Source organism: Xyrauchen texanus, chromosome 31 (assembly GCF_025860055.1).
Source record: "Xyrauchen texanus isolate HMW12.3.18 chromosome 31, RBS_HiC_50CHRs, whole genome shotgun sequence".
In the NCBI taxonomy this organism is placed as follows: domain Eukaryota; kingdom Metazoa; phylum Chordata; class Actinopteri; order Cypriniformes; family Catostomidae; genus Xyrauchen; species Xyrauchen texanus.
Window position 1 is genome coordinate 33,546,444 of NC_068306.1, and position 20,519 is coordinate 33,566,962.

General features: G+C 38.8%; 1 protein-coding gene across 2 annotated transcripts in view; it reads right to left on the bottom strand.

Moving 5' to 3' along the window:
• Window positions 1–15,079: 15,079 nt before the first annotated feature.
• The window catches only part of LOC127624600 (gamma-aminobutyric acid receptor subunit beta-4-like), a 115,797-nt gene continuing 110,357 nt past the window's right edge, over window positions 15,080–20,519 (bottom strand). The window contains exons 8-10 of one of the 2 annotated variants that reach the window (XM_052099385.1): window positions 18,610–18,866; window positions 17,071–17,160; window positions 15,080–15,433 (exon numbers count right to left, since the gene is read on the bottom strand). In XM_052099385.1, the coding sequence (XP_051955345.1) occupies window positions 15,080–15,433; window positions 17,071–17,160; window positions 18,610–18,866 (701 nt within the window). The remainder of the gene's footprint in view (window positions 15,434–17,070; window positions 17,161–18,609; window positions 18,867–20,519) is intronic. The other variant, XM_052099386.1, reaches the window with a different exon arrangement.

A 20,519-nucleotide genomic window follows, 5' to 3' on the forward strand; every position in this document is an offset into this window, starting at 1 on the left:
TTTAAATGTTTGGATTAAGCTTTAAAACTGCTAATTTAAGAAACACTGTTCTACAATGTTCACATACCAATATAAATGCACTCTAACTTTTCTGGATGGGAAAAAAAATTCCCAGAGGAAGTCAAAGCTCATAGGAGAGCAACTTCTGCCTCCTCAAACTGTTTTTCTCTCTGTTTTACCCCTCACCAGAGCTGCCATCAGTTTCTGGCCCATGTTAATGCACCCTCTTAATATTTGATGTTTTTATATGGAGTGCTGACAATAGAACAAGGCAATGGCCGGCACATTTCGCTGACCTTGTTCAGCACTCAGCTTCCATTTTCCCAACAGATCCGTGTACTCCCAGTCCCATAAGTGCCTTTCCTCCACTGGGAACATTTTCAAAGTTTACCAAGGCAAGATGGAGAAAAAACAAAAACTGTATTTTCCCCAAGATTCTATATAGGATAATTTTTTCCTCTATCTTTCATCCATTTAAAGGGATAGTTCACCCAAAAATGAAAATTCTATAATATTTTACTCACATTGTTCCAAACCCAAATGTGTCAGGTGTGGTTCAAGGAAGGACCCAAATGGAGAAGGAAAAAAAATGAAAAATGTTTTTGTTGAAACACAAATTAATGTAATAATGAACTGATAACTGAAAACACGGTCCTGGTTGCTGAGAGGTGAGTGATGATAATGGCAGAGATGAAATGGGACACCCGGATGAGGAATGGTGGTGAGGATGATAACAGCGATGAGGTAAGTTGTCCACAGAGCAGTAATGGCTGTGATGAGCTGAGGCATCCGGGCGAGGAATGGTGGAGAGGATGACAATGTGATGAGGTGAGTAATACACAGAGCAGTAACAGTTCAGAGCAAGTATCCAAACAATAAATCCAACAGGTGTATCCAGGAGCAGTAAAAAACGAATCCACACTAGAACATATTGAGAGAAAACAAGGTGAAAACCAACCAACAGGAAGGCAATACTGCACAAGTAAAACAAATGGAAACAATCTGGTGACTAGACAAGGCACAGGTGGAAGTGATTACCTTGTGAGTGGCGCAAATGAGCATCTCCAAGGAAAGGCTGATTGCTCTGCTCCCGTGGCAAGTAAAACACACAAGCAAACAAAAACACACAGACACACAAAAGGAACCGGCAGATAAGCAGGAACCGTGACAGTACCCCCTCTCCTATGGAAGCCTCCTGGTGTCCCCTGAAGGTCCACCATGATGCTGATGTAATTTTCGAAGAGGGTGTGGTCCAGGATGTCATGAGCTGGAACCCAGAATCTCTCCTGTGGATCATAGCCCTCCCAGTCTACCAGATACAGATATTCTCTGCCCCTCCACTTCAAATCAAGAAGAAGTCTAACATGGTACGCTGGAGCCCCATCTATAAGACGAGGAGGCAGGGGAACAGAGGAGTCGAGCTGAAGGGGGAGTAGACAACAGGCTTGATTTTAGATACGTCAAAGATGGGGTGAATTTGACAAAAACGGGGGGGTTCAAAGCACCTTAGAGATGGTAAGTGGTCCAATAAATTTAGGTCCCAGCTTACGTGAGGGAAGGACAACCAGACCTTCTGTTCACACATGTAAACTGTGGGCTTAGAACTGTGACGGTCCACTGATGCTTTGTTTACGATCGCCAGTCCGGAGAAGGGCTTCTCTGGTGACCCTCTTGCATCTTTGGATGAATGCGTGCGTGGCCGGAACAACAGCGTCAGTTTCTTGGGAGTGGAACAATGGGGGCTGGAAGCCTAAACAGTACTGGAAGGGTGACAAACAAGGAAATAATGTGCATACGCAACCCAGGATAGTTTGGAACACCAAGTTGATGGTTCCCTAGACACCGCGCAGCACAGAACCCTCTCCAAATCCTGATTAGCCCTCTGGGGGTGGAACACAGATGACAAGATAGAAGTCACCCCCAGCTGTTCTGCCCAAAGCATAGACAAGAACTGAGGTACCCAATCAGAGACCACCTTAGCGGGAAGGGATGAACACGGAAGAAGTGACCAACGACTACAGCCGCTGTCTCCCTCACTGAAGGTAATTTGGGGAATGAAATGAGCCACCTTAGAGAACCGGTCAACTACAGTTAAAATAACTGTATTGCCATTGGACAAATTAAATCCATGGCAATGTGAGACCAGGGTCTCGACGGGACTGGCAATGGCTGAAGTAACCCACACAGGTGATCAACTGGAATACTTGTTGCTGCTAGCACAAACCGGACAGACCGAGATGAAACTCCGAAAGTCCCATGCCAACGAGGGCCACCAGAACCATTGCTTAACAGGCCAGGCTAGAGGAATGACCCCACTGGAGGCTATGAGTTCGGACCTACTCTGGAACAAAACACTCAAATTGTGCACTGTAATTTTTGTATGACATAAGTATGACAAAATGTGGCTTAGATTGGCTTATACTGACACCTAGTGGTCTGGATGCTGCATCATTCAAACAGTAGTTTTCAGTTTAAAAGCCATTGTAGAAATACATCATGCACAGTGATCCAGGATTGATTTAATCTATGAATAAAAGTGTCCAATAACAGGGCAGTTACTGAGATTAAGTGAGTAGTAGTCAGCTGGTCATTTGATGCAAACATGGCTGCCCCCATGAGGGGCCCCTGCCCCATGTAGAATAAAATAGTTTTATAAGGTTACTGATATGACTGAACACTTCATATCTCGTGAGTGATCATCATTTTATACATAAGTTTGCAATTACTATTCATTTCTCTAAAAATAAAACTTTTTATATGAGGGGAAAAAAATGCAGAGTAAACCGAAGTGAGGGACAGACACGGAACTAGTTTGATTTAAGTCAACTGAATACAGAAGTCTACACCAACAAAACCAATTTTTAGGGTTCACTATAAATAATTTTTGCTCTTTTGACAGTATTATAGCTATATTTCCAACTGCAACTTTGTTGTTTTTACAGTATTGTTGCTGTATTTTCCACCATGCCTTACTGTAGAAACTGTTTACAGTATGTTGCTATCAGTTTGGTTGTTTTTACAGTATTATTGCTGTATGTTCCACCATGCCTTACTGTAGAAACTGTTTACAGTATGTTACTGTCAAACTGAGCTGTATTCTTTAGTAAAACTTTAGCAGCGAAATAAGTTCAAATAAGTTCATTTGCACATCAGTCATGTACACAAGCTGCCATCAGAATACACAAGATAGGACAAAAACACGTTCTACTCAAGGGCAGAATGACAAATTTTCCCTACGGGCCTCCATGTGGAGGAAACCACTGCATGTAGTCCGTGTCTTTGAGGAAAATCAGACCGATTCAGATTCTCCTCACAGCAAATGAGATTGCTTTTTAAGGCATGCATTCTTGGCAAATACAGGTATCCAGACTAATGTTGTTATGGGGAAAAAATTTTACTCTTCCAACAGGGATTCTGATGGTTCTTTATTCTGGACCAATGGTTGGGCGGGAAGCAATATATCATGATTATAATCAAATTCAAACTGATTATAAAAGTCATTGATATGGTTTTAACTTTTTATGGTTTTACCTGCATCCCTTTCAAAAAAAAACCTAAAGAAAATTACAATTACACAGTGAAAACCTGCAGCAGCTGTGTTATAATAATTTGAACATTGTGTTCTTAAAAATAAATAAATAAATAAACAAAACAAAACCAGATTTACTGGGGACTAATCAGCTCTGCTGAAAGAAACAAAATTCAAACATTAGTCCACAAATGGCAAATTAAAGAAATCTGCATTGTCATTCTTTACTGTAGAAGCCTTTATTTGTAAAAAGTCAGTTGGTTACTTATAACCCTTTTTTGTACCACATACTGTAACATCTTGAATTAGTAAAAAACACATTTTGCTCAAACACCTAGAAAAGCTTGACCGACACCATTACATTAATTGGCACTGACAAAAAGAAAAGAAAGCAAAATGAAGAAAAGTAAAGAAAAAGAAGAAAATACAACCTTATACTTTACAAATGTTGATTTCATGAAGACAAACCATACCCCCAAATGGATCAACAAAATTTATCACACCTCAATAATTTTAACAGAATCAAATCAAGAGCTTAATGTGAACGAAACCAGTACAACACAAAAACAGAATGCATTTTACTTTCAGGGCAGGATGTAAAGTAGAAATATCTTTCCTTTCTATGAGAAAACATCAACAATAAAAGTTATCAATTAATTTAAAGAATACAACAAATACAGGCAACTAGAAATTAAACAAAACAGTACTGAGTAGCGATTGAATTCTCAAATCAGGTATGAAGTGGTTGCCCTATTTATCAATTTTCTGAAGGATTTTCTGTTCAGGTTAGTAGTTAGCTTATGTGTGCAGGTTTATGTGTACTAGTCGAGTATATCAGGAGTGCTGTCCTGGTGCAAATAAAATAAAGAAGTCAGCACAGCCGTACATTTTTACCAACTCGGATGTACTCATTAAAGGTCTCAGAATTAGCAATAAACATCCTGTTGAGGCACAGCAACCGGCAAAGATGAACTCGGCCAGTCATGCATTGTCATGGCTTGAAACTTGCTGTCCTGCTCAACAACATGTAAGTGGGTCTAGTCTACTTGGATCTAATGGCTCTCTTGGTGTGTCTATCTACACTTAACTGTATGCTATACATAAAATAGCAAGAGAGGATGAAAAAGAGCATTTTCTTTACAAATGTTTGCTTCCATAAGTAATTTTCTCCCATTCTAATAGCTGTTTATAATTCATGTTAATATTCTTTATTTTTTGTTTTTTAATTTATGATTTATATTGTGTGGTTAGATCTCTATTCTATACAAAGAAGAGCAAAGCTTCTTTTCCACGAATGTGTGTGAGGGGCTATGAATAAAAAAGTAATTATGAAAATAAACCTTTCAGAAAACTTAACAAATACCAGTATCTTTTAGTGATTTTTTTTCTCGTCTTTTTTACAGAGATAGGATTCGTTTGCTGTTATGCCAGTGCTGCAAAAGCTGTCCATGCCAGTAGCATTGAGGCTAGCTGTTATTACCAACTGCCCTGTTTTGTTCATGCATTAAGAAATATAAGTTAAAGATATCATATTTACAATACAATTCACATGTAATTACACATATACACAAGAGGCAAGAAAAATTCACATTAAAATCAGTTCAACAGTTTTTGCACTTCCTTTTCTCCTGCTTCATGGGTGGATGTATGTAGCAAAAGGCAAAAACAATGAGACATAATGAGACTCAAGACATAAAACCTTTTTGATGATTTGGCGACTCATGTTCATGGTATAAAACATGGAAGTGGGCATATGGGCGATTTGTGTGAAGTGCGTTGATAATCACGTCCTCTATTGTCATCAGAAAACACTAGAATAATTGAGTTCCCTTTCGATTCAGTTCAGTCGACATTGCTGTAAGCAATATGTAGAGTGTTCTTTCACATGACCTTGTTGAAACACTTGTACAATCATGCCAATCCTCTGATTGGCAATGGTGTCTGAGCCCCGCCCCTGTAGGTGCGCAGTCGGCCTATATAACTGGGCACTCAGTCACAATTCTTCTGAATTTTCTTCCTTCAAGACTGCGAACTTCATCTACGTCTTGGAACCCTTCCTGCTATGCCGTAGATAAACACTTACAGCGGACAGAACTTCTCAGCAAGACACAAACGGGATGACTTGTCAATTGTGCTCAGCGCCAGCACCAAGAGGCTTTCCACTCCCCTGTGTGTTCAGATGAAGAGTTCTCCACATGACCGTTGAAGACGGTCTAAGTGAATGGGTTCTTCGCTTCAGACACTCATCGTTGATCAATGTGGTGCTTCAGCGAAACTCCTAACTGCATCCCATAGTTCTCCGGCTGGAGTTACTGCTTCCTTATATATATATATATATATATATATATATATATATATATATATATATATATATATATATATACAATATTAACTAAAGAGCCGTATGCATGATATGGGTCTTTTTAAAAATGTCCTTCTACAAGTGTTCCTTATGCGAACGGCACATCACACTGCCTGATGAGCCAAGAGCTGTGTTCACTGCCTGGGCCATGCCCACGCACAAGCAGCTTTCATGGAGACAGACTGCCCTCACTGCGAGGGGATGAATCTCTGGACATTGCACTCTAAGACTGACATCATTCTGAGTGAAGATCCAGCCTCTCGTGCCCTCCCACCCACCTATTCTATGGTAAGTCCCGAGGGACCACATGAGGAGACACAGTGTGGCAGTGAGGATGAGCTGGAAGAATTAGAGGAGGGTTTTGTGCCGGTGCATGACCTATGAGCCCCTGAACTTCCAATATAATGTCCTCACCTGTGCAATATGTGCATTATGTGCTCCGGCCCTCTATTGGTGCACATGGCCACATTACATTTGGTGGCTCCGATAATGGGTATGATGCTGTGTCACTCGCAGCTTCAGGCGAGTGGTTCATGGAGGATATTGCCGCCCCTTTGTCCAGCGAGGGAGAAGAATGTGCACATGCCATGGACAATGAACCTCTTCACATCCTCACGAGAGCAGTTGAAGTGCTCGGCCTTGAGTGGACCCCTCCAGAAGAGCCAGAAAAATCTCAACTGGATGAATGTTTTTTTGCAAATCAGCCGCCGTCAACAAACTGCAGTCAGGAGAAGAGAAACATTCTTCACTGAGGTCCACATGGAGCTCACAAAGACCTGCTGTTTGCCTTAATCTTCACACATTCAGGTCGGAGGTGCTGCCGATTTACCTAAAGTGGACTACTCAAAGCTTCCCCAGGTGGAACAGGCAGTCGCAGCTCACCTCTGCCATAATGCTGCCATGGGATGCAATTCCCACCCTGCCCACCCCTCCAAGCCATGTCAACTGACATCCATACTGGCTGGAAGAGCTTATACAGCAGGGGGCCAAGCTGGTTCAGCACTCCACAGTATCCAGTTTATTCTTAAACAAATGGATGAGCAAGGTCCTATCCAGAGCTGTTCAAAAAGTTCTGCACTGCTACAGATTTGGCACTGTGAGCAAGAATGCTACCACTCAGGCAAAGCGATGAGCAACCTGGTGGTTCTGGACCAGCATATTTGGCTAACTCTCACTGAGATGCGTGACACAGAGAAAGCTGCCCTCCTCGACATCCTGGTGTTGCCCGACAGTCTCTTTGCCAACGCCATGGAAGGCATTTCAGAGTGCTTCATCGCGGCAAAAAAGGAATCTCAAGAGATGAAGCACTTCCCTTTCCCTGCACACTCCCAATCTAATTCCGGTCAATAACCAACAAAGAATCCATCTCTTTCTGCCCCAGTGCAGCTGAAAGCTACCACTAAGCTGTCTGTGAAGCCACACAAACCGTGGCCCAAGCGTAAGCACCCACTGTTTCAGCTTGAAGAACGTGCCAACTGAAAAACCCCGGCTGGGCAGCAGAAATGTTCCTGACATGCCCAAACTTGTGAAGAGGAGCCCAGAGCTCACTGTTATTCACAGCCCAGAGCCGAAAAAGGATTGATTAGAGGCACACACTGTTTCTCCCCTCTTCCCCAATACTGTTCATCGAGAATGGGACATTTTTCAAAATGTTGCTTCTGTGTGTATTACTCAAACAAAGATTGTTCTCACAAAAGAGAAAAAGGCACCCATTGTACAAACACTGGACGCTCATTATGAGCACATCCAGAGCACACATTATGCTCAAAAGCTTCCCTATGGTGAGCGGTGCTCTATCTCCTACAGTGAGCAAATCAATAAACCCCGCTGTACGAACATGTGGCAAGCCCTCACAAGCATGTCAGACTGGGTGTTAATAATGATCGAGCATGATTATACGATTCAGTTTGTACGCCAGCCACCTTGTTCTGGTGTTGCATGCAGAGCTTCACAGACTCCTTGCAAAAAACATGCTAGAGACTGTCCCAGAATGCGACACACACAGTGGGTTTTACAGCTGATATTTTCTCATTCCGAAGAAAGGCGGCTGACTTCAGCTAATTATAGATCTGAGACGCTTGAATCGTGCGCTTGCGAAGTGCCCATTCAAAATGTTTACTCAGAAACAGATCTCATCACACTTCTGTCCTCATTTTCATGTAACAATTGCACTGCATTGCAGGTGGTTTTTGAGATTCGTGTTTGAGGGAACTGCATATCAGTTCAAATTCATTCCTTTTGGTCTGTCTCTGGCTCTCTGCACATTTCCGAAATGTATTGATGCGGTGCTCGCCCATTGAAAATGAATGGTGTTTGTGGTTTGAATAACATTGACGATATTACCAGCCCAATCAGAGGCACTACTGAGCAAGCACAGAAACTTTCTGCTTTGCCATCTGAAAAATATGGATCTGAATGTCCATTGAGCAAAAAGAACACTTTTCCCCAGCCAGAAAATGCATTTTTTAGGAGTTTGACTCCATGAACATGTGCGCACACCTCACGAATGAGTACAGACCATTCTCCGGTGTCTGTCTCAGTTCAAACTCGGGAAAATATTGCCAGAGACATCTTGGTTTTATGGTGGCAGTATCCACAGTTATAACGTTAGGTCTGTTACACATGAGACCTCTCCAGTACTGGCTTAACACTCCACATCGCGCCTGGAGCCTCGGGCACATGCACATTGCAATGACTCGCTACTGTCTGGCTACTCTAGCACCATTGACAGCGCTGACCTTCTACAACAGGGTGTTATGCTGGGTCAAATTTTATGAAGAAAAGTGGTGACCACAGATGCATCCAACACAGGTTGGGGAGTGGTGTGGATGCCCGACTTTCTGCGAAAAGCGGGTGTGGCACATCAACCGTGATATCACACATCAACATTATAAGTCATAGGCCTGTGGCCCGTGACTCCTTATGATTATCTCTTTTTAGTGTTATAACTCTGGTAGTGTAATGTCACCTAGTGCAGTGTCAATGGATATCATTCCCCATAGTGCTTACAGCAATGTCAAAAGAACTCAATTAAAAGGGAACATCTCCGGTTACACATGTAACCTTGGTTCCCTGAGATGAAGGGTATGAGACATTGCGAAAGCTGACTGCACTAATACTTCAGAAAATTCTAAAGAATCTGTGACATTTCTGTGGCAGGGCTCAGACACTATTGCCAATCAGAGGATTGGCATGATTGCATAAGGTTTTCAACAAGGTCGTGTAGAAAGACACTCCCATAGTGTTTAAAGCAATGTCTCCTTCCCTTCATCTCAGGGAACCAAGGTTACATGTGTAACCATAGACGTTCTCTGTACCCTGCTGCCAAAAGTGTGCAAAGCTCTTTTATAAAAAACATTAATAATTTGTGTGAAATTTAAAACAAAGTGCAAGGCAAAATGAAAAAATAAATAATAAAAATAATGTCTTCCTTAACCCCTACCAGGGACACCAGAACACTAAACAAATAAGAAATCATATTGTTACATTACGTTATCGTTACTATTACGATGAGTCACATTCTCCAAAAAAGGCCAAAAATCCCATCAGTGATCTAGAGTATGCTACCTTGACACAACGTTATCTATTTCCCAAATAACGTCCATCTCAAAAAAATGTTGTGCTCTATTATTTGTTATCAACACCTAAGTTACTGTTTTTCAGAGACGAAAGATGAACCATTTCAAACATAGACATGAAGGGCCTGTATGCTAAACCGGCAGGTTATTATTAGATATATACTACTGAACCAATCTTTTCAAACAGTTTTTAAGTTGGCAATGAATGGCCACCTACTAGAAATTATACACATATCATCTTAAAATGGCCACTAATGCAAAACTGTCTGGCTCAGCTGTGCAATATCACTCACTACACAGCTAAGAGAGGTAATTTGCAGCAATATCTTTCACAATTTTAACCCTTCATACACATTCTTGGATAGACATAACAGGCCCAGCATCTTTTGAGATCAGTAAATACAAATCAATTACACAACAAAAGAGGTGAGGAAAGGTGAATGAGCGCAAAATAGCTTATCAGGCAGAATCAGTTATAGCGTAGGTTTAGTATTTTTCATTACGTACTGAAGTCTACATAAAACAAATTGTTTAGTTATGTAGTTTACAAACTCAAACTCACCAATTTTATAACATAGCAAACAAAAAGATTGTTATTTAACACAGACTGTCATAAATCATCTACCATCACTCTTCCAGTCCAGCGCTGCTGCTACATTTATCTGAGTATTTTGGCCAAATGACCCTTGTAAACTGGTAAATTGGTCTTAAAGACTGTCTATCTTAGCATTATGATGAAACCGTAAATGTTCAAATAAAATGCTAAAATGCTAGTATGATATGCGCTAGCTCCCTCAGATATGACGAGGGTGTAAGAAAAGTGGGACACCCACTTAGACTCCATTGTGAAGAAGGCTCAGCAGAGGCTGTACTTCCTTCGTCAGCTGAGGAATTTGAACCTGCCACAGGATCTACTGACACAGTTCTACTCAGCCATCCTTTGGTTCAGTCACCAAATCAGACAGAAGGAGAGTCAGGACTGCTGAGAGGATTATTGGTGCCCCCCTGTCCACCCTCCAAGACCTGTACGTCTCCAAAGTGAGGAAATGTGCAGGTAGAATCACTCTGGACCCCACAAACCCTGCCCACTCCCTCTTTGAACCATTGCCCTCTGGCCGGCACTACAGAGCACTGAACTCCAGGACATCCAGGCACACATTTTTAACTTCAGTCCATTTTCCACATGAACAATTAAACTGCCTCTGGACTCCCCCATAGTGCAATAATGTAAATTCATATCTCATGTATGTAAATTCACAAATATATCACTATGTTTGTACAGCAGTGTGTTGCAAACTTAGCTTAAACATGCTAACTGCTCTACAAAGAAATAAGCTATTGGGCTAATTTTCAAGCCTACATTTTCTGGGAGAAATTTGTATTAATACTTTTTATGTAATCCTCTGAGCATAAAAATAAGGTTCCCAAATAGGATATTCTATAATTGCTGATGTGTTCTAATCTACATTAGCCATGTTTCCACTGTTGAGAACCTAAGAACCAAATGACCGGGAATTCGGATGGGGGGATCTATCGTAAAATATTGTCACTTCCAGTACTGATGTTGTATCGAGAGGATTGATTCTGGAGCCACATGTTTTTTTATTTGACAATTTAAAAAATGCAATACACTAAGCATCATATTATCTGCCAAAAAAACATATGTCGATGCAAGTGAAAACACTGGAGACTTTAAAACAGGCTACTGTTATAAATCATGTAACACTACATGTTCAGGAAAAAGGTGGATTGGTATTGATAGTACTTGGTGTCAGATAGGAAAGAAAATAAGTGGTATCTTTAAAGGATAAAAATCTTTAATTAGAAAACATAGATTTCTTTATTATTTCATTGCTAAATGCAGAGACAAAAGAAGTTCCTGGTCTGAGAAAATTGTTGACATGTATATTTATTATACAGTACAAACCAGTTGATGAAAGCAAACATTTGGTCTCTTACTGGATTTAATATTTAGTCTCATAGTCAATAGTCATAGATCAATTAAAAGACAATATAATCCTACACCTGTACACATTTGGTCAACAGTGGAAACGTAGCCAATGTACCAGCAATAGACAATTGTGGGAGCTTATTAGACAATATATTTTCTCAAAAATGTGTTACTGCTAACTAAACCTCAAATATCCAATGATCAAATTATAATGCTCTACAACCATTTTAAGGCTTGAATTGTTTTGAAAGAGAATCACTCTCTCATGGACTTTATGGTATTTGCATTGTATTGCTCTGAAGTATTTCATAAAATGCTTAGTGATCTCATTAAGGCAAACCTTGCAGGACAGGCATCAATGCCTGCAAACCAGGACCCTATCAAAATGTCTAATCCAGGGTTTAAGTTTACTGCAAATCAACAGAGTGCTGGTGCTACAAGAACATGTTGAATATCAACAAAAAGTTAACATCCAGCATGTCTGACAGTGGCACAGTATGGCTGCATTAGCATCTAGCTAATCCCTAGTCTTTTGAAAATTGAATTCCTTGCCGTTTGTGATTGGTCAGGACGCATGGACCAAAATTGTTTCAGGTTACCCTATGGGACAATTAACTGACCAAAGACTGCATAGTGCCAGCAAGTCTACTTGCAGATAATGAAGCTATGTAAACTAAGTAAATGGATGGCAACTTACGTGCATATATTTGTGAAACACCTTGTTCGAACTACTTCTAGGAATTTCTAATCATTCATTACACTCATGGTTATATACCAAATCAGTTTATGATTACTACATAGTGTACGTGATTGTTTTGATCTACTATCAGTTGCTCAAAAGGGAAAACTAGAGCACCTACCTACATACGTTATACGCTGGTTGATAACTTCATAGAGCACTAATATCTGATAAAAAAATATATTGATATCCTTTAAATTGTCACATTGTGCAGTCTTATCAGTTAGTGGCTGGCGCCTAAATTAAATGAAACTTAAATGTATGTGCCACCTAGTAGTCATGCCACTCTCCATTTATAATATCCCATGTATCAAAGCAAAACAAACTTTCCAGTTTCTGCAAAAATCCTAGGCCTAAACTAGTCTAAGATACTGCACTAGTAGAGGTGGATAGATATTGGAACATAACAGATCTGATCTTCATTGTAAATTAAGGTCTAAACCACATGAATTACATGTACAGTATCTATCGAATCCCAATTACACCAAAGTCTTCCAACTTGGCAAAACCTAATATTTGACTTAGAATCTTCCTTAATTAACAAAGAATGGTAGCATCTTGAATGCCTCCTGGGAGTTGTAACTAGCCAAGGCACCCACTTTCAAAATTATGGTCATGAGCAGCACTCAATCCTTATTTAGTGCAAATTTGCACTTAACTTAATTGCTACACTTAATATCTGTGCATTTGCCACTTTGCACTTGAGAATATGGACTCCCTTTCACAGGTGTTATGGCTCACAATAATATATAAAAACAAATGGAAATCCCTCCAACATGCTTGTATATTCATCTGCTGAAATTTAACTTAGGACCCTGCTTATACTGTGAAGTATAGCCTTCTGTTTCTTCAGTTGTCCCTGATTATGTTGTTTATTCATGTATGAATGTTCTGTCAGTGGTTTTGGTCTGTCAAGAGGTCTGTGGTACGATGGGGTTTTAGAGCCTAAGGATTCTGTTGAGCTCTGAGGTTTGAGACCTGCTCAAAATATTCTTATCAAGAACTCAACATAGTCCAGGTCTCTCATGGTCCTACGTCCCTAAGGCCTCCACTGGCCCCTACGTGCTTTTTCCTTTCCTAGTTATCCTGCAGTTCAAACCCTATTAAAATCTGCAAGAATGGACCCAATGTTGCTTTGAGAAACACAAGCTGGGTTGCTTTCACTCAACTGAGCTACTGAGCATTGAGATTCTAGAGGCTTTGTGAATGAGTATTGAATGAATATGGATGATAGATGTAATGGTGCATGGATTTGAGAAAGGAGTTTGAGCAGATAGAGATCTGGCAACCTCAGTGATGATGATATTGTGAAGAACCCTTCCCAGAGAATATCAATGAAGCTGAGGAAAATTAAAATAATGCAAACTCCAAAACAAAGTGGAGGTGGTGGGTAGGTCTGAGGTAAATGGTGAAAAGAGAAATGGATTATAGGCCTTTTTGGTTGTCACATCAGTTCATGGCTTGTATCGTACATGTCATTTTGCCCCGAAAAGACTCAGAAGCTTTTTTTTTCCTGATTATGCTAATGTCATCCATCTTCGAGATTCAATCACGAGATGCACAACATCAGAGCTGTGGGTGGGTCTGCAGTGCTTAAAGTGAAAGGTTTCAAAGATCAAGGGCCATTCTGCCCTCTTGCACTGAATAATGAACTGAGAACACATCCTTCAGGTATCAGACAGGCACATTTTAGAGAAACTCAAAGCGTGGATCACTACAATGACCGAATACATACGTATACAGAATCAGGTCACACTATGATAGGATTGGTCAACTTAAACATGAAACAGATAAAACTATGGTCACATCCCCTGTTTAATACATAATAATCATTTCTTTTCTTTCCTTATTTTGTACATTTTCACATATTTGATGGATTAACTTCAAATCCACTAAAGGTTTCCCTCTATTCCAAACAATGCAAAGCTCTACAAGATGAATACTATATCAATAGAACAAATGAAATGCACTAAAAACAAGAGTAAAAAAGGTAATACTACCTGACTGTGTCAATAAGGCTACTGAATGAATGAATGTACTCTTCTTTTTTTCTTAATTTTCTTAAATTCCAGATGATGAAACAGTGGCTTATAATCAATGAACTAACTCTTGAAAATGTTTTGGTGACGCCTTCCAAAAATATGATTATACCTTTAGACCAAAATGCAAAGAAAAGAGAATCGCCAAAGAAAGGGAAAAAATAAATTAAACGTACTGACTCTGGGCAGGATGCATTGGTTAAAACTCTATATGGCCGTCCAGTGTGTAAACTATTGACCAGAGCTGAGGTCTGTTAAAGAGAACACTTGTCACTTGCAAAACCAATGAATGACACATAATTCCAAAATAGGTTGCTGTACAGTGTAGAAACGGACAATTCCGTGAGTCTCTTTCCATGGGGTGGGGGAAAGCAGATCGGGTTTGGGGGTCTGCTCGGTTGACACCCCAAAACACACAAGCCACTTCTGATTTCAAGAGCTGCGGTTAAGAGAGGCTGATTACAGTATCAATAAAAAGCTGATGAGACGCTCTGACATGTCCATTTTATCTTGCAACCTTTCGTTTTCTTTTAGCAAAAATATCATGCAGTCTTTAGTTCCATACCCTCGAATGGAGGGGGGGTCTGGGTTGGGAGGTTGATGTTTGTGTATTTGTTGTTTGTCTCTGAAGGAAAAGAAACTCAAATACTTGAAATGTTTCTGTTGTATTACTCTTAAACATTCAAGTCATTCAATTTTTTTACACCAGAAAAGTCCTTTAGATTTTACACACGCATGTGTATATAGAAATATAATATATAGAAATATGCATATACATATGTATCAACTTTTCATATATGTGTACACATATTTTCCAATTGTATCAAAGCCAATTCAATGTGCTCTCAAAATATGGCCAATGTTTCCTAGGGGAACGCATATCAATTCACATAATACAACCAGTAGATAAGGTTGAAGAATCCAAAAGTGATGGGGAAAATGACCCGGGACCACTTGTCAATGGTGCTTACATCCGTCAAGTTAGGAATTTTGAGCTTCAGCTTGGATGAGCGCCTCCTTAGCCGGCAGTTGGCACGACTGCGCATGGCGCCACGGTCCAATGAGTGGTGGCTGAAGCCATCCCGTGATGCCATGGGCTTACGGAACTGCACCCCAGAGCTATCGAAGGACATGACGGAATTCCGAGAGTCACTGACGCTGCTGCCCACGTCCGATGGCATCACCTCATTGTTCATCTCCAAAGTGGTGAGAAGAATATTTCCGTAAGCATCCACCTTGAGGAAAAACAAGACAGAGATGGTGTCACGTGTGGCCACAGGAAAAGAGTGGTCCTAAACCAGGGATTAAAAACGGTTCAAGGAACAGCAAACAAAAAACAAACAATTTTTTTAACAGAACTTGAACAAAAACCCTTGAAATTGTTCCAAAGTGAAATTATTATTTTTAAATGCTGGTAACCAGTTAATATCATTATTTCTTTATTAGGGCTGTCAATCAAGTAAAATTTGTATTCAAATGAATTACATGATATGCCGATTAATTAATCGACTTAATCGCAATGAATCCCCTACACCATCTCATATAAGATCATATAAAGTTCATATAAATAATACATCATAATTAAAATATTAATAAACATAATACGTAGGGCCTATAATAAATATATAATACGGATTGAAATTCAGTTTGAAATAAATTGTGTTATTGTGGGAGATGAACTCATGTGTTTGTTTTATTCTAATGTCATTGAACAAGCCTGCAGTTGACAGCAATATGTTTGCACTGAGTTCATCAATGTGTCCAGATCTCACAGTAGGTGTTCTTGCATTCAGTCTTTGCTATTTTCAATTGTCACTCTATGTACATGAGAGATGCATTTGGAATGTCTCACTGGTATTTATTTTTAGGACGCTTTGTCAAGTTAAAGTTACTGGAATGTTTGAAAATCACATTTCAAGATTTGTATTTCTGTTGTGATTCCTACTGAAGTGAATGGTTCTCATTCTGTGGCTGGGCTGCTTGTGAGGTTTGTTGAGGCCTGCTGCCACCGATTGACGCAGCTCAAAAAAACAGATGTACTTCTATAGATTCTGTAAAATCTATACTTTTAGTACGGAATTGATGTACCCGTCAGTGGGCATGATTATTGTGTAGATTTTTTGAACGCGTTATTTTTTTAATATAATTAATCACACTAAATGAACTTGTTAAATCTGCAGACCCATTTTTTCATGAGACCATGACGTAGTTTTTAGAATTACACCCCTTCCTTATTAACCATTCTTTAATTTCATTCTAATCAGGTCCAATTGGTAGACATTATTAACAGTTCTTTTATTTTGCTCTTACTGGTTACACTTTTTATTTTTATTCTGTTCTAACGGGTTACCATTTGAAAAATTTTATTAACCGTTATTTACTTTGTTCTAGTGGGATACTATTTGGCAAATTGTATTAACCGCTCTTTTATTTAATTCTAACTGGTAACCATTTGGAAAACATAATTAACCATTTGTTTATTTTGTTCTAATAAGTTTCCATTTGGAAAATGTTATTAACTGTTATTTTATTTTGTTCTAACTGGCTACCATTTGGAAATAAACTGTGGAATGCTGCAACCAGAAAGTAAAAATACAGTTTCTGTCCAAGAACAAACAAAAAATAAATAAATAAACTCAAATCTCAAAGAGCATTACTTCCTTTAAACCTTTCATGCACATGCAATGATTATGTGATGTCAGATTTTTATTATTACTTGGCAAGAAAATTTTACAAAGCTTTGTTGAAAATGCGATTGCTGACACACACACACGCACGCACGCACAAACAAACAGTAGAATGAGAACATTTCATCCACTTCTTGGTGTAAATCTCCACTGTTTCAGTTCATTTGAGTTCTAAATGCATGTACCCCGACTTTTCTTTGTTCCTCAAGATACAGATTTCTTCGCTGTGCATATGACCTGAGGGTGTTGCTTTGAAACGGCGCTGAAATGGAGTCCTTGCGATGTGAAAGAAAAAAATGAAGAGAACATTAAAACGGCTATATAAACTCTGACAATCAAGCAACATTTTGCTAAGAATACAAAACTGTATAAACACAAGGGTCAATAACAACAACTTTGCATAAAGAGTGACATGACACACAGAGACAAATACCTTAAAGGACTACTTCACCCAAAAGTAAATATTCTGTCTTTACTCACTCTGATATTCCAAGTTCCAAGTTTCGTTTTGATTTTATGTCTTTCTGTGCAGCACAAAAGTAGAATATTTTGAAGAATCATTGATTCACGAGAAGCAATATGGTTTTGCAGTCAATGATGTCAATGACTTTGATGCACCATTTTATTTATTTATTTTTGCCTGTGTTTGACGGACCAATTTTTGGGGCTGAATTTGTGCGCAAACACAGACCAGACGTAAGCTTTGGCAAAGGGTAAAGTTATCAGTGAATAACATTCAATTTCAGTCTGTTGTGTATAATCATATGCTATCATATGACTTTTGAACTTGAAATAAAGGGCACAAGTCATCTTGACTGTTTTAATTGTGTTTTTTGTCCTATTGAAATCTTGACAGATTTGGTCACTATGAACTGTTTTATGGAAAGAGCTACGTAAATACTCAAGAGAAAAAATAACAGCATATTGGTTTGGAACAACATGAGTGTGAGTATCTAATGGCAAAATGTTATATTTTGGGTGAACTATCCCTTTAATTAAATCAAACATGTATGGAGTTTGTTCCTCATTACACTATTTTTGAGACTGAAATTAATCCACACAGTTGTGAAGTATGGAACTGGCTGACACATTTTTGTGAAGGGAAAAAAATACACCATTGTTACTAAACTAAGTTTGAATGAAGCATATGGTGGTATAGCAGGTTAGAAGATAAATCTGTCTTAATAATAAAATGTAGCTTCAATCAAATAAAATATATCACTGATTAAGAAATAACAATGGTTAATAGGCTGTTGAATGTTCATTTGTAATGGTGGTTTGAAGCGAATCATTCAGGTAATAGTTGTTTTGATGAATGAAGCTGGTCTGCTTACATACTAACTGTATCTGTAACTATTTAGACATGCACTTATGACTGAAAGTACTTATTAAAGAGATAGTCCATACAAAAATGAAAATTCTGTTTTTCATTTTTATTCAGTTACTCACCCTCAAGTCATTCCAGACCTGTATGTCTTTCCTTCTTTCATGGAACACAAAAGGAGATGTTACACAGAATGACTGAGACTAACATTCTGTCTAACATCTCCTTCAGTGCTCCACAGAAGAAAGAATGTCATACGTGTTTGGAACAACATAAGGGTGAGTAATTGATAACAAATATTTCATTTTTGGGATGAACTAACCCTTTCTAAATTAAAAGATGTCAAATTTTGATTGACACAAAGATGATATGGTGAGAGAAAAAGGTTTTATATTTGAACCTGTTCCCTTAGACGCTTCTCCTCGTAGCGCGGGCGCTCGTTGTTGGCTTTGTTTAGCCTCTCGTTAATCCTTTTCTGCTGTTGTGGTCCCCGTCCAAAGAACACGTAGTTTACAAAGGCATATTCGAGCAGGGCCAGGAACACAAAGACGAAGCAGCCCATGAGGTAGACATCGATGGCTTTCACATAGGGGATCTTTGGGAGGGTCTCCCTCAGGTGGGTGTTGATGGTTGTCATGGTGAGCACCGTAGTTACACCTGCAAGGCAGCCAAGGTCAGTTCTTAGTCATGTGAACAAAATATTGGAGTGATTTGCTATTGGTGTAAATAGCAATGGCCACAGGGGGCAGATTCGAATCAGAGTTTATATTAGCAGAAATTAAATGTTTGTTTAAAGCTGCACTACATAAGATTTTGTATTTATTTATATTTTGGTTACAATTAACAAAAGTTCATTTTTGAATGAGTACATAAAAATGCATGTTCAAAACCCTGTCCTGGTCTTACCCCAATTAAAAACGGTAAGCCACAAATAATGATTTTTATTTAGAAATGTCAGGTCGGATTTGGCTTGAAATAGCAGGCATATGTCATTCTTCCTTAAGTATTTACATCATGTCCGTAAGCTCAGAAAGAAGGATCGCCTGTTCAGTCTATGACATTAGCAGCAGGACATCAGTCTCCTAATGGATGTTTAACTAACTCAACTGTTTGACGAAGTTGTTTACCTGCTATTATGCTTGGATATGTTTTCTGGTAGGGTTGATGAAGCTTAAATTGGTTGTCATGCTTTAATGAACAGAACATTACTCATGTGTACCAATCGCAATGTGTTTAAGTTTGTTTTTTTCTCGGTGAAGTCACTGTAATACGTTTACTCATATTCATGATTTTTTAGTATTTTATAACACTGCTGCAGTTTCGAGGTTTCTTAAGTGTGTGTGCCGCTATTTTCTTATTGATTTTACTCCAGTCGCAGAAATTCACAAGCTGTTATCACTTTCCATTGTCCTTTGAGCAGACATTGTGTTTTAACAAAATGAGCCATTTCAAATTGCCTCTAAAGGTCACTAAAGGGACAAGGTGGTTCCCCATGAATGTGTCCAGATCTCAAGTTGCTTATAATATACAGATTTGCACAGTAAAGTAATATTAATTTGTTTAATGTGTAACCATCACACTATTATACATTAACTTCCAAAGAAACAATGAATTATCCATTTATTAATTGTTATATTACATATTTCTGCATATTATTTGCATGCTTAATAAAGTATGTTTCTTCCCCATCATTACTGAATATCTTTGTTTTGTGTTTTTAGATTACAGTCTTCTTTTTGCAGTGCACAGATATGCTATTGTAGTATTACCGTTCACTTGTATTGTCCACTGAGGCTGTAGATTGTAATATCAAAACAGCCATTTCACGAGTTTCACCTCTTGAATTGATATGTGCAGTACAATACAAACATTAATGTGTAGTAGATAAACACTTGAGTAATCGTATTAAAAAATGTAATTAAGTGTGTTATTTATCTTCCTCAATCAAGTAATATATTGGTTATAAATGTATAAACAAATAAAAATATCAACATGAAAGTTGTATGTCATGAATCTGGCTCTACTGGTAAAGATCTCCTAGTGATAAGGTAACCTCAAACAATGAGTTTCAACCACAGATGCTGCTAGAGAGCCCAAAGTCCCGTAGTCCAGCTAAAGCCATTAAATAATATCACATTTTCACTGAAGTGTATCTCTGAAATGTATCACAACAGTCTTTGACAGGGAAAGAAATGCATATTAACTGTCACAACTTGCTAAATTTGCACAAAAAGTTTATAGCTAGTTGACACAATTGCTAACACTTTTGGAAACAAAATTGCAATTTTTCATGTAAGTGGGCCTATTTGA